At 55.3% G+C, this 12,935-nt stretch overlaps 3 protein-coding genes across 3 annotated transcripts; all 3 read right to left on the bottom strand.

Moving 5' to 3' along the window:
• Window positions 1–5,110: 5,110 nt before the first annotated feature.
• Window positions 5,111–6,032, bottom strand: B0H18DRAFT_882244 (NUDIX hydrolase domain-like protein; the record flags this gene model as incomplete). Its single annotated transcript, XM_048040895.1, has 4 exons — window positions 5,111–5,265; window positions 5,315–5,428; window positions 5,485–5,820; window positions 5,882–6,032. 4 exons carry the CDS (start codon window positions 6,030–6,032, stop codon window positions 5,111–5,113), a joined length of 756 nt encoding a protein of 251 aa, XP_047889309.1.
• Window positions 6,033–6,275: 243 nt separating this feature from the next.
• On the bottom strand, window positions 6,276–9,593 carry B0H18DRAFT_1197350 (Rec8 like protein-domain-containing protein; the record flags this gene model as incomplete). Its single annotated transcript, XM_048036088.1, has 14 exons — window positions 6,276–6,639; window positions 6,690–6,811; window positions 6,865–6,952; window positions 7,005–7,341; window positions 7,392–7,426; window positions 7,489–7,641; window positions 7,697–7,777; window positions 7,831–7,951; window positions 8,014–8,239; window positions 8,458–8,801; window positions 8,941–9,022; window positions 9,078–9,196; window positions 9,324–9,483; window positions 9,538–9,593. 14 exons carry the CDS (start codon window positions 9,591–9,593, stop codon window positions 6,566–6,568), a joined length of 1,998 nt encoding a protein of 665 aa, XP_047889308.1. The 3' UTR covers window positions 6,276–6,565.
• Window positions 9,594–9,657: 64 nt separating this feature from the next.
• B0H18DRAFT_1029023 (uncharacterized protein) lies at window positions 9,658–12,651 on the bottom strand. Its single transcript, XM_048029945.1, has 10 exons — window positions 12,413–12,651; window positions 12,126–12,392; window positions 11,840–12,061; window positions 11,610–11,789; window positions 11,099–11,532; window positions 10,991–11,036; window positions 10,810–10,943; window positions 10,461–10,755; window positions 10,314–10,407; window positions 9,658–10,258 (listed from the first exon to the last, which is right to left on the bottom strand). The coding sequence occupies exons 1-10, from the start codon at window positions 12,536–12,538 to the stop codon at window positions 9,972–9,974; spliced, it is 2,085 nt and encodes a 694-aa protein (XP_047889307.1). The 5' UTR covers window positions 12,539–12,651; the 3' UTR covers window positions 9,658–9,971.
• Between the last annotated feature and the right edge of the window lie 284 nt (window positions 12,652–12,935).

Raw genomic sequence — 12,935 nt, 5'->3', positions numbered from 1 at the left:
CGGGCGTGTCCATTACGGTTTGCCACGAGCGTATATTGTGTACAAGGGTTTCCGGTGGCCCTTCCTTCACATACATACGAATTCATATCGTATGGTGATGAGACGAGACGGTGATGATGGTACAAGGTACAAGCGAACGCTGCAAGAATGACTGGTTTGTGCAGAGCTCTTGGCGTCGAAATGAGGTGCGTGCGTTACCGTGTGTGATTTACTTCGTACTAGGCTTCGTAGGCTTCGTGATCTTGACCGGCTTCACCACAGTAGGCTTGTTTAGCTGCCCGCGGCCACCCCAGCCACTGCATAGCCGTCAGTGACTGTACGGTAACATCGAGCTCATCAAAGACTTACTTCGGAGGCTGCGCGATTGGCTCCGGTTCACTACGACCAGCACAAGCGACAGTCAATTCACGGAAGGTCGTCGAGTGAGTAGGAATTGACTACGCACCTAGCGAGGTCGAGCTTCGCGGCTTCTGGCTCCGCGAGCTCTGGCTGCCGATCAGCGACGACATCCGCAGAGTCGACCGCGGGGTCGATGATGGACTTGGGTTCGACGGTCGGAGTAGACATTATGGTCGATCAGACAATAATGATCGGGTCTCCGCGAAGGTGACCGACGGTGTGGGCTTTAGAAGTACGGTCCGCGAGGTTGAGTCCGCGTCCTTCTGGCCTATATATGTGCTGCGATCTCGACGGCTTATTAAGAAAGGCTTGACTCGTCCACCGGCAGGGGCTGCGGACGGTAGATGCAGCGGGTGGGAATCGCCCGCGGTGACACACGGGCTTGGTCGCAGCACAGCCTGAGCGTCGGGATATCGATACTGGAAGCACATCCCGTAAGCTTAGACAATAGGTCTGACGGCGAAGGCCCGAGCAATGGTGGTGCGGCTGATGGCTGATCTCCCAAAAAAGGCATCGTCTGGCAGCTCGAACCACGCTGTGCTGGGAGGATACGTACGAACAGCTAGTGGCGTACGGGTGTGGATCACCCTCGTGCCTTTGAATATTGCGTAAATACTCCGTGTCTCAAGCAACGCACGGGCCAGAGATTCCGACGCTGACCAACTGTTTATGCTCCTAAGGGCACCGCAAGCAAAACTTGGGTACTGGTGCGCGGCCCGGGGAGGCCCTGCCAGTGTCCAACTTCAACCTCCGAGTCGGAACCTGGTCTAGTAGTGCTTTTACCGATCCAGGGACAGGGACACTCTGGTCCGCCTGACATAACACACGGGGAGCATGCGGCGGAGCCAACAGCGATGATGTCCAAGTATCCTCCCCGGACATACAAGTCGACGCAAAAAAACCACAGCGTACTATGTACATAGCTTTGTGGTGATACTAGTAGGCGGCACGGCCCTGCCAGGTTGTTGCATTGGGCCGACGATTTCGAGGTCGCTCGAGACATTAGGCCTGAGGAATACCCAAAGCTACGGTACCTTTGTGTTCATAGGGCTCATGCCATGCGCTTGGGCAGCCGGAGAGGGAAGTATACGTTATCCTGGAGAAGCTTCGAGACCATCAGGCCTACATGGAAGCGGCACGAGCATCGCAACCTGGTGGCGGCCGTTGCTGTCACATCGTAGCTTTGACTGCGAGACTTGAAAATCTCGGCCTGACCGGCCCACATGCAGAGGTAGCATACGTTCACTGGAAGTGGGTATACACAGACACTAATCGACGTTGGCCACATCGAAAATACAGTAGGTCACTGTCTCTGAACAACGAACGACACTGAGAAGAGTCATGTCTGTCCGAAGGAAGTCCATAATCACTTAGTAGGAGAATATAAGCGGGGTATAGAGCGTAGGTCGGACACAGTGGCCAGGACGTGTAGACAGTGTAGACATCAAGCTATGACGCAGCAGCAGCGGCCCTGGGGGATGTCGCTGGGCCGCGTTGACAATGCCACCGTTGGGCGATCCAGGGCTCTGCCATCGTGTGCATCATCGAGCATTGGTAAGCCTACATCTCGTACCAGGCTGTTCTGCGCGTCAGGCAGTGTGGCAGGTGCGGCTGAAACACGGCGACGACTCACCCCTCAGCCATCTCTAGGAAAGACGTATCCCTGTATCGGCCGCCATCGTGACTTGACACAATAGTGTGAACCCACTCCGGCGGCAGAGGTACAGATGTATCGCTCGACGGCGACCCGTGAGACCTAAGGTGTGCCTTGAGTAACAGTCTATAGAGTTTGGCTACTCGACCTACTGGTAATAAGGCGACTCCGACGACAACGGGGATGGGCTATGACGATGTAAGCCAGGTGTCAAATTCAGTGAGATGGACAGACTATGACGCGCCTGGGAGAGGGGGTCCAGACGTAGGCCGAGATAGCCTGAGATTGGGAACTAAGGAACCTGTTCAGTGCCGCGAGACGCGGAGGATGTGAATGGACTTACGGGGGACTCGGATAAGAGGAGTCGTTCCTGGCGAGCCATGGCCTGTTAGTGAGCACCATGGGCTCTAGAGATGTTCCAAAGAGCGTACATGGCAGGAACATATCCATCCTGAGATGATGGGGCCCTATCAACAAGATGTTCAGTACGTTACATCGCAAGGGATGGCCGCACAACTCACGGCGTCACGTAGATCGGCGGAGGGTGGGACAGCGTACTGGAGGCGCATCAAAAATGGTATGGACATGTCCACGCAAGATAGACCTTAGTACGCACGCAGCGCGATCCAAGGGCGACAATGGCATATGAACCTCATCTGTCTCCCCAGATTGGTCGCCACCCACGAAGCTTGTGTCAACATCCGTGAATACGACTTTCAAGATGAGAAGAATTATATGTGACGACTTACATGTCCAAGTAGACAGGTTGATAGGACATAGGTGTCAGACAGCCGGCGGACCGGTCGCTGGAGGATGGTGGATGAATGAGCAAAGGCTGGAGGGCACGTCGATACCTTTATATACACTCACTGATAGCAAGCCACTTCCTCACCCGGAGCAAGTACAGCATTATACTTGATAGACGCATATATGCGGTGCTAGGTCACGGAGGCGTGGCTGGACTAATACTCAACATCAGCGGCGGGGTCTCCAAGTTCTCGCTACACCAATATTGGCGACATCCGGCGGACACCTTGGGTAACTCGGGACCGCCCCGCAGTACTAGAAGATAATCAGTGACCGTATCGTCTCAGGGAGGGGGAAGTCGTGGGGTAAGCACTGCTCGAGCTGCAGCATGGACTGTGTGCCGCGGGTCATGGGTACGACTGGATCGTACCGCGACGTTGACATCCCAAGTAAGACACCAGCCTAGGCAGCGCTGGCAGACATTTAGGGGTTGGTCGTCTCCTCAAGGGTTTGGCGGGTTGTACGGAGCGAGAAAAGAGATGATACATCCGACCTGCACAGATCGCTTGCGCGCTGAGAGATGAGTGGTCCGAGTCGAGGTGGGTGCCAAGCCTCAGTGCGTACGCAAGCGCAGACAGGCTTGCTGTAGAACACGCGGCCCAACTTCGGTATTCCGCGGAATGCTGAACGGACCATGAGCTGGCTATGCTTTCCGTGACAGGGCAATGCCGATGGCTTACCGTCGTTTTGATGAATCCGACCTTTAAGAATATGTCCAGGAGTTCGACAGCAGTACCCGATCACCGATAAGCCGCACCTACACAGCTCTCGGTGCCTCTCCCTCAATCCTATGCGGAGAACTCAGAGACCTGTTTGTCTCGCAAGCACCCGATATGTTTTGCAGAGTGTACAAGAAGGTAGGACACTGGGCCCGCAGCAACTCAGTTTGTGGCACACGCGAACGAGTGGATGCGATGCTGTCCGGTTTGCGAACCAACGGATGAGGCCTGAACGAACCCAATGTGGTGCGATGCTGTGGACTTGCGACATGCGACACGAGGCGTAGGACACACATCAGCAAAGGGAACCTTCCGAGAAGGCGCTGTAGGCAACTTACCCTCAGTTCCAACTCGATTCTCATGCCCCTCTTCTCGCCGATCTGTGTCATGTCTTGGACCCGACGTATTTGCTGTATCGCATGGTCAACCATTGACATGAGTGGCGAAAGCTAGCGTTTGGTTACATTCAGAGAGCCTATCCATTGAAAATCGCGCTTTCATTCCCGGCGTCCTGACGGTGATGAGGCACCAACTATCCCCAACCAAAATAACACAGCAAGTCGTCGATCGAAGACCCAAGTATTCTGACTCCAAGAGCCGGCATAAGGCCAGCATCAAATGCCGCGAACGCGTTATGGGCGGCTGTTTTGGCTTTGCTGGGAACATCCCAAGTATGAAGTGGTAAGCACGCGCGGGCCATGAGGCCTTGAGGCGTTGAACCTGTACCTGTCTATATCCTGAACTGCAACGCGGCCGACGCTCCGATGCAAGCCTTGTATACCGTGTCGTTCGCGTTGTAGTAGGGACGGGCCCGTGATGAGTGGCTGCGACGGCATACTGCCTCGTACGTTACTCCTAGGTTTACCAAGACCCGTCTGCCCGCGAAGGCTGTACGCATCCAACTTGGCTGCAGAGTTCACTGGTCATACTCGGGGCGTGCAAGTTCGCTGCCCTCCAACGAAACGGTGTCATTAAGGCCACGGCGTCCTGAGCACATAACAAGGTGGCCAGACTCGGACTTGGATTGAAGACAAAGGACGCACGAATAGACGAAGCTCCAGGTCCAACACTTGTTCCAGACCGGTCTTGCTAGTGGCGCCAGGAACGCAAAGCCTTCAGCACCTGAACCAAAGACAGCCACCAGTACGAGATATCTGAACCAGTGTAGAATGCGGTGACGACAAGAGAGAAAGTCTTACATTCCTTCGAAAGAGCATCTCGTTAGTGATGGAGTCTACACACACGGAACTGCATTCCGGGCGGTGCCTCAGCACAATGGCAGGCAGTGTCTTTTCGCTATCGGCCACTCCAAATATCAACGAGTTTCGTTGGCGAGTGACTTTCAGAAATCGGAGTCACTGCGTACTATGAAGCACCGCTCACCTGGTATGCTGTACCATATAGACTGGCGAATAAACAAAGCTCCGTCAGGGCATTCATAGGAATGTGAGCAACCGGTACATCTGCCGTGCCTCGGGTCGCCCATCTCAAATAGATCTATATAGATACACGATACAGTCATTAGATTTAATCAGACCATGCTCACAACCTTGCTACCGTCCACAATGCCGTTCAAGCTCTTCGCATTGAGAACGCCGTTGCTCTCCCGGCGTGCGAGCAGCTCGTCCCACCAGCCGAAGAGGAAATCGCGGGCAATGAGCTTGAACCACGGCGTGAACGAATTCGCTGGTGGGACGTCAGTGATGAAATCAGAGACGTATGTGGTAGCGCGCACCTGGGTCCTCAAACATCGCCTGCAGCTCCGCCTTGTCTACATACTTGTGGTCGCGAATCTCATTGAGATTCGGCTCGACGGTAACGTTGGCAGTGATGAAGAGAATGTAATCGACTGGTCTATGCTCAGCACCCGAGCTAACCACCGAATTTGTTGAGCGGACTACTCACCCTCATGCTCTCCCCAAATACCACTCGACGGCGCCAAATAGTGTATCCGGGTGAGGTATTGGAACTGGTCGACGGGGGTCTGCGCCCGGGGGATGCCCAGCTCGTGCTCAAGCTTGCGCGAAGCTGCGACCCTCACGCCGAGCTGGTCTTTCTCCACCTTCTCCTCGTCGAAGTCGTCGAGAGGATGCGAGCAGCACGTATTGGTCCACATATCCGGGAAGGTGATCTTCTCGGTCGCCCGCTGCTGCAGCAGAAGCTTGCCATCCTCAGGTCTGAAGACAAACGCGGAGAAGGCGCGGTGCAAGAGGCCCTTGTTGATGTTTTCCATCAAATGACCTGAAGTACCATACGCCCTGTGCTCAGCATACGCGACCTCAGCAGTAGCAACAACACGCACAGGTCTTCTTGTCCGCTGCCCCAAGAGCGCGATCCTGCTCATCGACCAGGATGCATCGCTCGTCCATCAACCTCGACTGCTCCGGGTCATAGTTCGAAAGATCGACAGAGGAGAGCACGGCGCGGGATGCTTCGACGGCGCGAGAGGCCATGGTGGAGGCTGGACGATAGACTGAGACCCGGATGGTGCGGGACAGAAGAAAGCCGATATGTCGCCTCATCATATACGTCCCTGACCTGGCCAAAATCCAACATGGCGCGACGCGTCTATAGAGCGCTGATCATCCACCGTTGATGCCATGGGCGGATTTGAGGCGGATGGAGGATAGGGTCAAGACACTCCGGATCCATGATACCACCTTCCCGTTGCGACCTCAACAGCGCGAGCTTCACAGCGCTTCCCCCTGACTGGGTCCCTTCTCAATCTCTGCTCTGCACCATTTGTGGTCTCACGAAGCGATGGTATTAACAGGAGCTACAACTCGTAGTGAAGGGACAAGCATCTGGTCGTAAACACCTTATTCACACGCACAGCGGCCGATGCCAAGAGCATGTACATGGACCGGGGCAACAAAGCATCAGAATGAACGGAGAGCAAACGATACACTGCAACACATCAGCTGGAGCATACGGACGTTCGTATCGCAATTGCCTAGCATGTAATTTCAGCTACACGGACGTGCAATCACTTCACTGTGATCCTCAGCGTCCCGTATGGAATTTCTTGAGCGACTTGAACGAGATCCTTAGTTGCGAGCACTACCACAACTATAAGCGAATTGTCTGTAAACGACCCCGGACCGACGTACCGAGGCAATGGTAGAAGGCCGCAGCCGCTACATGCGGTGTACTGGTCTGCTTCGGCACAACGTCGTCAAAGGTGAGGGTAGAGGTCGCCGAGGAGAACGTCTGCAATTGCATCTTGGCATACCTACATCATGCGACGGTAAGCCACCTTCATCCCGCCCGACCCACGCCACTTACTCAAGGAAGTTGTGCGAGTTCCGCTCAAGCGTCAGGAGGTTCATGTCGGACAGCTGGGACTCGTTCGCCATTGACACCTCCCCAGGAACTATGCCAGAAGACGTTAGCCGACCACCTTATTTCCCTGGCGAACCGCTCACCGTCAAATTCAAAACCTTCTCCACTGTACGAGCTCTTCGCCCCGAAGTCAGCTGGGGACTCCGGGACACGCCCACCAGGCAGTGGGCTGCCGTGTCTGCTGTTCAACGAACTGCCTCTCAACTTGGTGTCCGCGCGACCGAAGCTGGGCCTGGCGCTGCCCTCCTTCCCGAAATCCAGAGGGCCCCCAGCGACAGAAGAGCTCGCGCCTGCGTTGTCCCACGGGAAGAGAGCGCTCCGTTGTGAACCGGACACAAAGTCCTGACCGGCCCCAGGCATCTCGAACTGGCTTCCAATGAGCGACGGTGCTCGTGAGACTCTTCGCGCGACCCCGGGTTCCTATGAAGGTGTTATACGGACTGGTACTAGCACGAAAACTCAAAACTGACCTCCGAAGAGCGCATCCTTGAATCATAGTCACCACCTGAAATGTGTACATCATGTCAGCGCATCGTCGTGGAATGTCACCATGTTGCGGATACCGACCAAAGCCAACCGGTTCATTGTTGCCTATCGTGAAGCCCATGTCCACGTCCATGCCCAGCCCTGTGTCTGGAGGCGCTCTGAATCCTTCATCAATTGCGTTCCCCTCCTGGAACTCTTCATGCGCGATTCTTCTGCGCTTGTGCGGCGGTTGAGCTAGTCATAATATTGGAGTCAGCCGTCGTCCACGTTGGTCAGATCGTGTACTTACCGTCTTGCGCCGACCCCGAACGGGCTTCCACCTGCAGCTTAAAGTTCTCCGTCCAGAAATCGACCAGAGCAGGAGCTTGCACTGTGTCTTCGCTCAGCGCAAGGCGAGCGACATGCTCGATATCGTCAACTTACGGCCAGACGGGACGCCCCAGATCAACTCTTCGATGATCTTGCCACTGTCCTTCTCGAACTTCTTGTGAATAAGCTCTTGCCTGATGGTCTCCTGTCCCTCCATGTAGTTCGCTCGAGCTGCCTATATTACATGCATTCACTCAGCACGATCATCCGATTCAAATATGCACCGCGAACACTCACCTTCAGTTCTTCATCCGTAAGCTCCGTTCGCGCGTCGAGCAGGAGCCTGACGCGTTTCGGCTTCCTCTGCGGCTTTTCTGGAACTTCAGCTCCAGCCTGCAGGGGGTCGTCTGGATTGGGCCGCATCTCCACGTCTTCACCTTCGACGGGTTGGACGGGACTGAACGGCATCAACGGTACTATCACCGAGCCATCCGGTTGGAAAGCCTCTGTGTAGAGTGTCAGCCTGGTCACAGCGTTCAGGTAGCATCTCCTACCCTCGTTCTCTCGGACTCGTGGCTTGTGAATACGAGAATGCGTCAGTATACGACACGTACGCTCATACGGACGGCACTCACTCGCACACTAGGTGTGCTGTCGGTAGCAGGTCCCGCTCCGAACGCCTGCCCAGCCTCAAACTGGAAGTCCAACCCTAATGCATCGCCGTGCTGGCCAAGAGCCCACAGGTCGTCCCCTCCTCGATCTGCAGGGGCTCCCCAGCCTTCACCGAGCTCCCTCGCCAACTCGTCCCCGATGTCTCCGCCGAGATCCATGCCGTCCTGCAAGCCAAAGACGTCGTCGCTGAACGCGAAGCCGGCCTCCATCTGCGAAGCGGACATGGGCGCCCCGACGCCAGTCCCGCTGAAGGAGGCGTCGAAGGACTGGGAGAGCAAGTGCTCGTGGTACTCGTCGAGTGTATGTAGGTTCGCTCGAATATTCTCAGAGATAAGGGATGGCGGCTTCTCTCTCGCCTTCTGTTTGCCTTTCGCCTTCTTAGCCTTAGGGTCGAATTCGTCGTCGGACTCTTCCTCGTCAGACCCAGCTCTGCCTGCTGTGACTACACACTTGTGTAAACTTGGGACGAGTTGGATGTCAAACAGCAACCTACTCAATCTGCTGTCTTCCCAGTCCTGAAGTACAGTGAGTCCCAGTGAATGCGTGGAAAACCGTGATCCTTACTCCGAATATGTTGCCAAAGTCGATGGCGAACGCGGCACCTGGGTCCATGGCGAGAGTCAGGACGTCCGGACTGGCAAGGCATTAGCTTACGACGCTATAACCGATAATGAAGGAGAGGCTCGCACCGTAGACTAGCTTGACCAGCTTGCAGCTCCGCAGCTCCAAGAGATGCTGTGTGGAGCTCGGCCACGGCCTTCTTGAGTGTGTTGTAGCAGGTGGTGACATCGGAGTAGAATATCTCTTGCTTGACTGTATGCAGTTACGCGCAGGTCAAAGAAGATGCCATAATGGTAGGTGACTGTATGCGGTACCTTTGTAGACTCTACGGAAGTAAGTCAGTGCACATATGCAGGAAGACGGATGCCAGCTACTTGCCGAGCTACGCCAATCATCAGATTGCTCGACAACCTCAAGGCTAATGGTTCGGGAGGCTCAGCAATAAGCCCACATAGTTGAGAGATATCGGCCGTCAGAACGGAGCGTTTGGGTAATTTCTTAAAGGACGATTTGGCTCCAAGGGTAGCGGCTAGCCTGTCGATACATTTAAGCGACTCTAAGCCACGTACAACGACGAAACGCACGTACCACAACAAGCCGAACCCGCTCTCTCGTCTTTCAAGCAACTCAGGTGTAAAGAACATCGCAGCAAGCCAATATAAAAAGCAGCAGCCAACGAATTATGTTTAAGACACGAGCAAGGGTGTATGGGGACCACCTCAGAGTAAGACTTCGTCGTCGTCGAGCAATGGCGGCGAAGGTAGTCAGTTTGGAGGTGCTTCTATACGCTGGGCAAAGGAGAGGGGAGGTCAGAGGAAAGATGGCGAGCCCCTTCGCTCGCGATCGTCACGCTGGGCAGCGGGATGACAGAGGATGGCTTGAGCAAGCCATTGACACCTTTCTAGAAGACTTGCCTAATACAGAAAGGTCCACATTGCGAGTGTCCGCGAAGCGCAAAGCCACATTACAACAACAGAGGTAAGGCAGACGTACACATAAGTTACCGCTCCTCCATCAATGCATCAGACATTCATCCATCGGTGTCCACCCCACGCGACCAGTCGGGCGAACAGCTCGTCACGATCGCCCACCCAAAGGAACTTCTCTTCGCGCTCCTCGTCCTGGCCGTCATCGTGGTGGCGGACCCAGCGGACGTTCAGTCCCCTCATGGGACTGGTCCGTTTGATGCCGCCTATCGCATCCGACGGGATAGCTACCTTCGCAGTTGTTGAGAGCAAGGACGTAAAGAAAAGCGCATCCGGTGTCAGGGTTATTAGACCGGATGCCATCGCATATTGCGCCGGGAAGGCTGCCATGTCCCGTTATAGCAATGTCATTACTACGCCTTTACGGGAAGAACTCACTGTACGTCTGTATCCGAGATTCCAATGCACCATCGGGCATGGCAACCTTGGCAGCCAATGGGTTCAACGCTGTCCAGTTTCCTGGGCTTTTCCACTGGAGGCGATTCTATAAGCCTATCAGAAAAGTCGATGAACGAAGACACATACCCGTCCATCCTTGAACAGCTTCTTAGCATCTTTGGCGACCGTCTTACTGGTGTCGACGCGACCTGCCCATTTCTGCCATTTGATGGAGCTAGAAGACTCCGAGGACTCGAACGACTGAATTGATCTGTCGCCGTCGACCGTCCTCATGGACATCCTGTCTGTTTCTTGCGAAGGAGACCCCGGCTTCGGCCTGCGCGTTTTTGGCTTGACGTCCAGACCACGCGCGACGCGCTGGGAGATAAGTTCCATCGCATACTCCGCATCAGTGGGGACATCTTGGAAGAGGGGCGGATACCTATCATAATGGTGAGCGCGAATTACGCTGAAGGAAGCACGTAAGTTTACTCACTTGGTGCGCCTTGACGGTGGGATTGCTAAGAGGATAGGCACTACGTGCCAGAAGACGATACCTAGCGCAAGGCCGACGGATTTCGACAGATACTTCGCAGGAAGCAGTGTCACCAGGAAGGTGAAGCACAAAGCCTGTAGTGAGTCAGCAACAGCATGGACACCGTGTGCGATGAACCTACCACTGCGTAGATAAGTGACGATGTCGGTCTACGCCACAGGAAAATACTTGATAATCGACAGTGAGCTCTCTCGAAGATTCAACATTGTGAATATCACGGCGGACGTACTTCTTGACTCTCTCGTGCAGGTCGGCAATGTAGCTGAGTGCCGCCAGGAGCTCCCGCTTGATGTCAGTCTCCTCAGTCTCTACAACCTCTTCCGGGAGCGGAGGCTCCTCTGGCTTCGCTTCAGGCTCGTCACCCACATCGTCACTCAGAGGGGTTTCGGCCTTTGCATTGTTCCTAGCGGCCTTTTTGAGCTTCCTTGACCGATGGAAGTCGTGCACAAGTCGCCAGACGTCTTGCACGTCGTACGTCGGGGCTGCAACGAGGCGAGCGGTGACAGTGGCACTAAACTCTTTCGCGCGTTCTACGTAGAGTCGGTGCTCGCGGAGTTCCTGAAGGTTTGGGTAGGGTAGAAGCTTGCGGCGGACGAGGGAATATAGAATCCGCAGGACAAGGGCAGGGAGCAGGAAGTTATGGTACCATAAGAACCAGTACGCCTATGAATGACATGCATTAGCTTCTTGACTCACCCGACACGGGACGGCGACAGCGGGCCAATACGGAGGCGACTAACAGCGCAGTAGAAGAAGCTCGTGTTCCAGTCCTCCCAGACAGCAAGGCGTATGAGGCGTTGGGCCAGATGTTCATAAGCAGGTACGAAGGCTAGGTACAGTCGTTCAGCTGTCAAGTAGAGCCGCCGCACCGTAAAGGTAGGCGGCTTCGGTTCAAGAGGTAGTAGAGGTAGCAGATAATCCTGCGCTTCGTGTAAATGACTGGTGTTAGGGGTGCATCGGACTGGCTCACCATGACGATTCGCTCGGACAGGGAGCGGTCTACGTCCGGACGAGGAGGCAATGGCGGTGGCTCCGCCTCCTCTGTCGCCTCATCAGTCTCGACCGATATGTCCAGCTCGACGTCTTCGTCACCGACTTCTTGCGAACGTTCGCTCGGCTCTGAAGTCTGCTTGTCGCCAGATCTCTGCGGCGCAGTTCCCGACGGATGCGCGACTCTAGCCTCACGCACATACTATCCAGATTGCACTCAGTCAGCATGTCTCAACTGGAAGCGAAGCATACGTGGTACTGCTCACAGCAGAGAACAGACGTAAGAACCTCTCGATCTCCTCATCGTCATACAGCTCTCTCAACTGGCCCTCCGAGAGTTCCTCCTCCGCCTCGACGTGCTCCTCCACGTCAGCCTCCATGTCTGCTACGACCTCGGATGGCTCATGTTCGAGCGTGCCAGGTGTAGTAGGCTCAAGCTGGAGCGTCCGTACATCCAGCGCCGATGCGCTCGCCGAAGTAGATGGTTCTGGGTGAGGCGATATTGCCCTCGGCGGCGGGGTGGTGGTGTGGGCCTTGGGCTGAGAGGGGGCACCCTCCTCGTGGCATACGCCGCAGGAGGGGAATGCGCATTCCGCAGCGACGGGTGCGCCGGTGGAGGCAGAAACTGCTGGGACGTCTTGGGCCCGGCGTTCGGTGGGCGCTGTGGATCCGAGCTCATGGTGGCACGGAGGATGGGAACGGACGCTGTGCTAGGTCAGATAACACGACCTGATAGGTCTCAGGAGGGTGTAGGGCCATTCGCATCTCGCTCCAGGAAAGCATCATTGCCTGGTGTCCTGCTTGCTCACGGTCCTGTGCGTGGCGGACGACCGGCGCTTGAGCGCTGAGCGCTGAGCGCTCGCTCCGGATGGGAAGTCCGAAGTCACAGTGCACAGTCACCGCGTTCAAACGTTCACCGTATCTCAGGAACCGTATTGCACAGGGGGTAAGGGTAGTTTTTGTATCAATGCGTGTAAGGCGATTACACATGAAGGACAATAGAAGCTTGTCGTGATATAGTACACCTTGATCTGACTCGGAATAGAGGGATTGTTGTCGTACTAGTACAGAGACTC

The sequence above is a fragment of the Fomitopsis serialis genome (genome assembly GCF_022376445.1).
Source record: "Fomitopsis serialis strain Sig1Antser10 chromosome Unknown B0H18scaffold_81, whole genome shotgun sequence".
Taxonomy (NCBI): domain Eukaryota; kingdom Fungi; phylum Basidiomycota; class Agaricomycetes; order Polyporales; family Fomitopsidaceae; genus Fomitopsis; species Fomitopsis serialis.
This window is presented reverse-complemented; position numbering and strand designations above follow the sequence as displayed.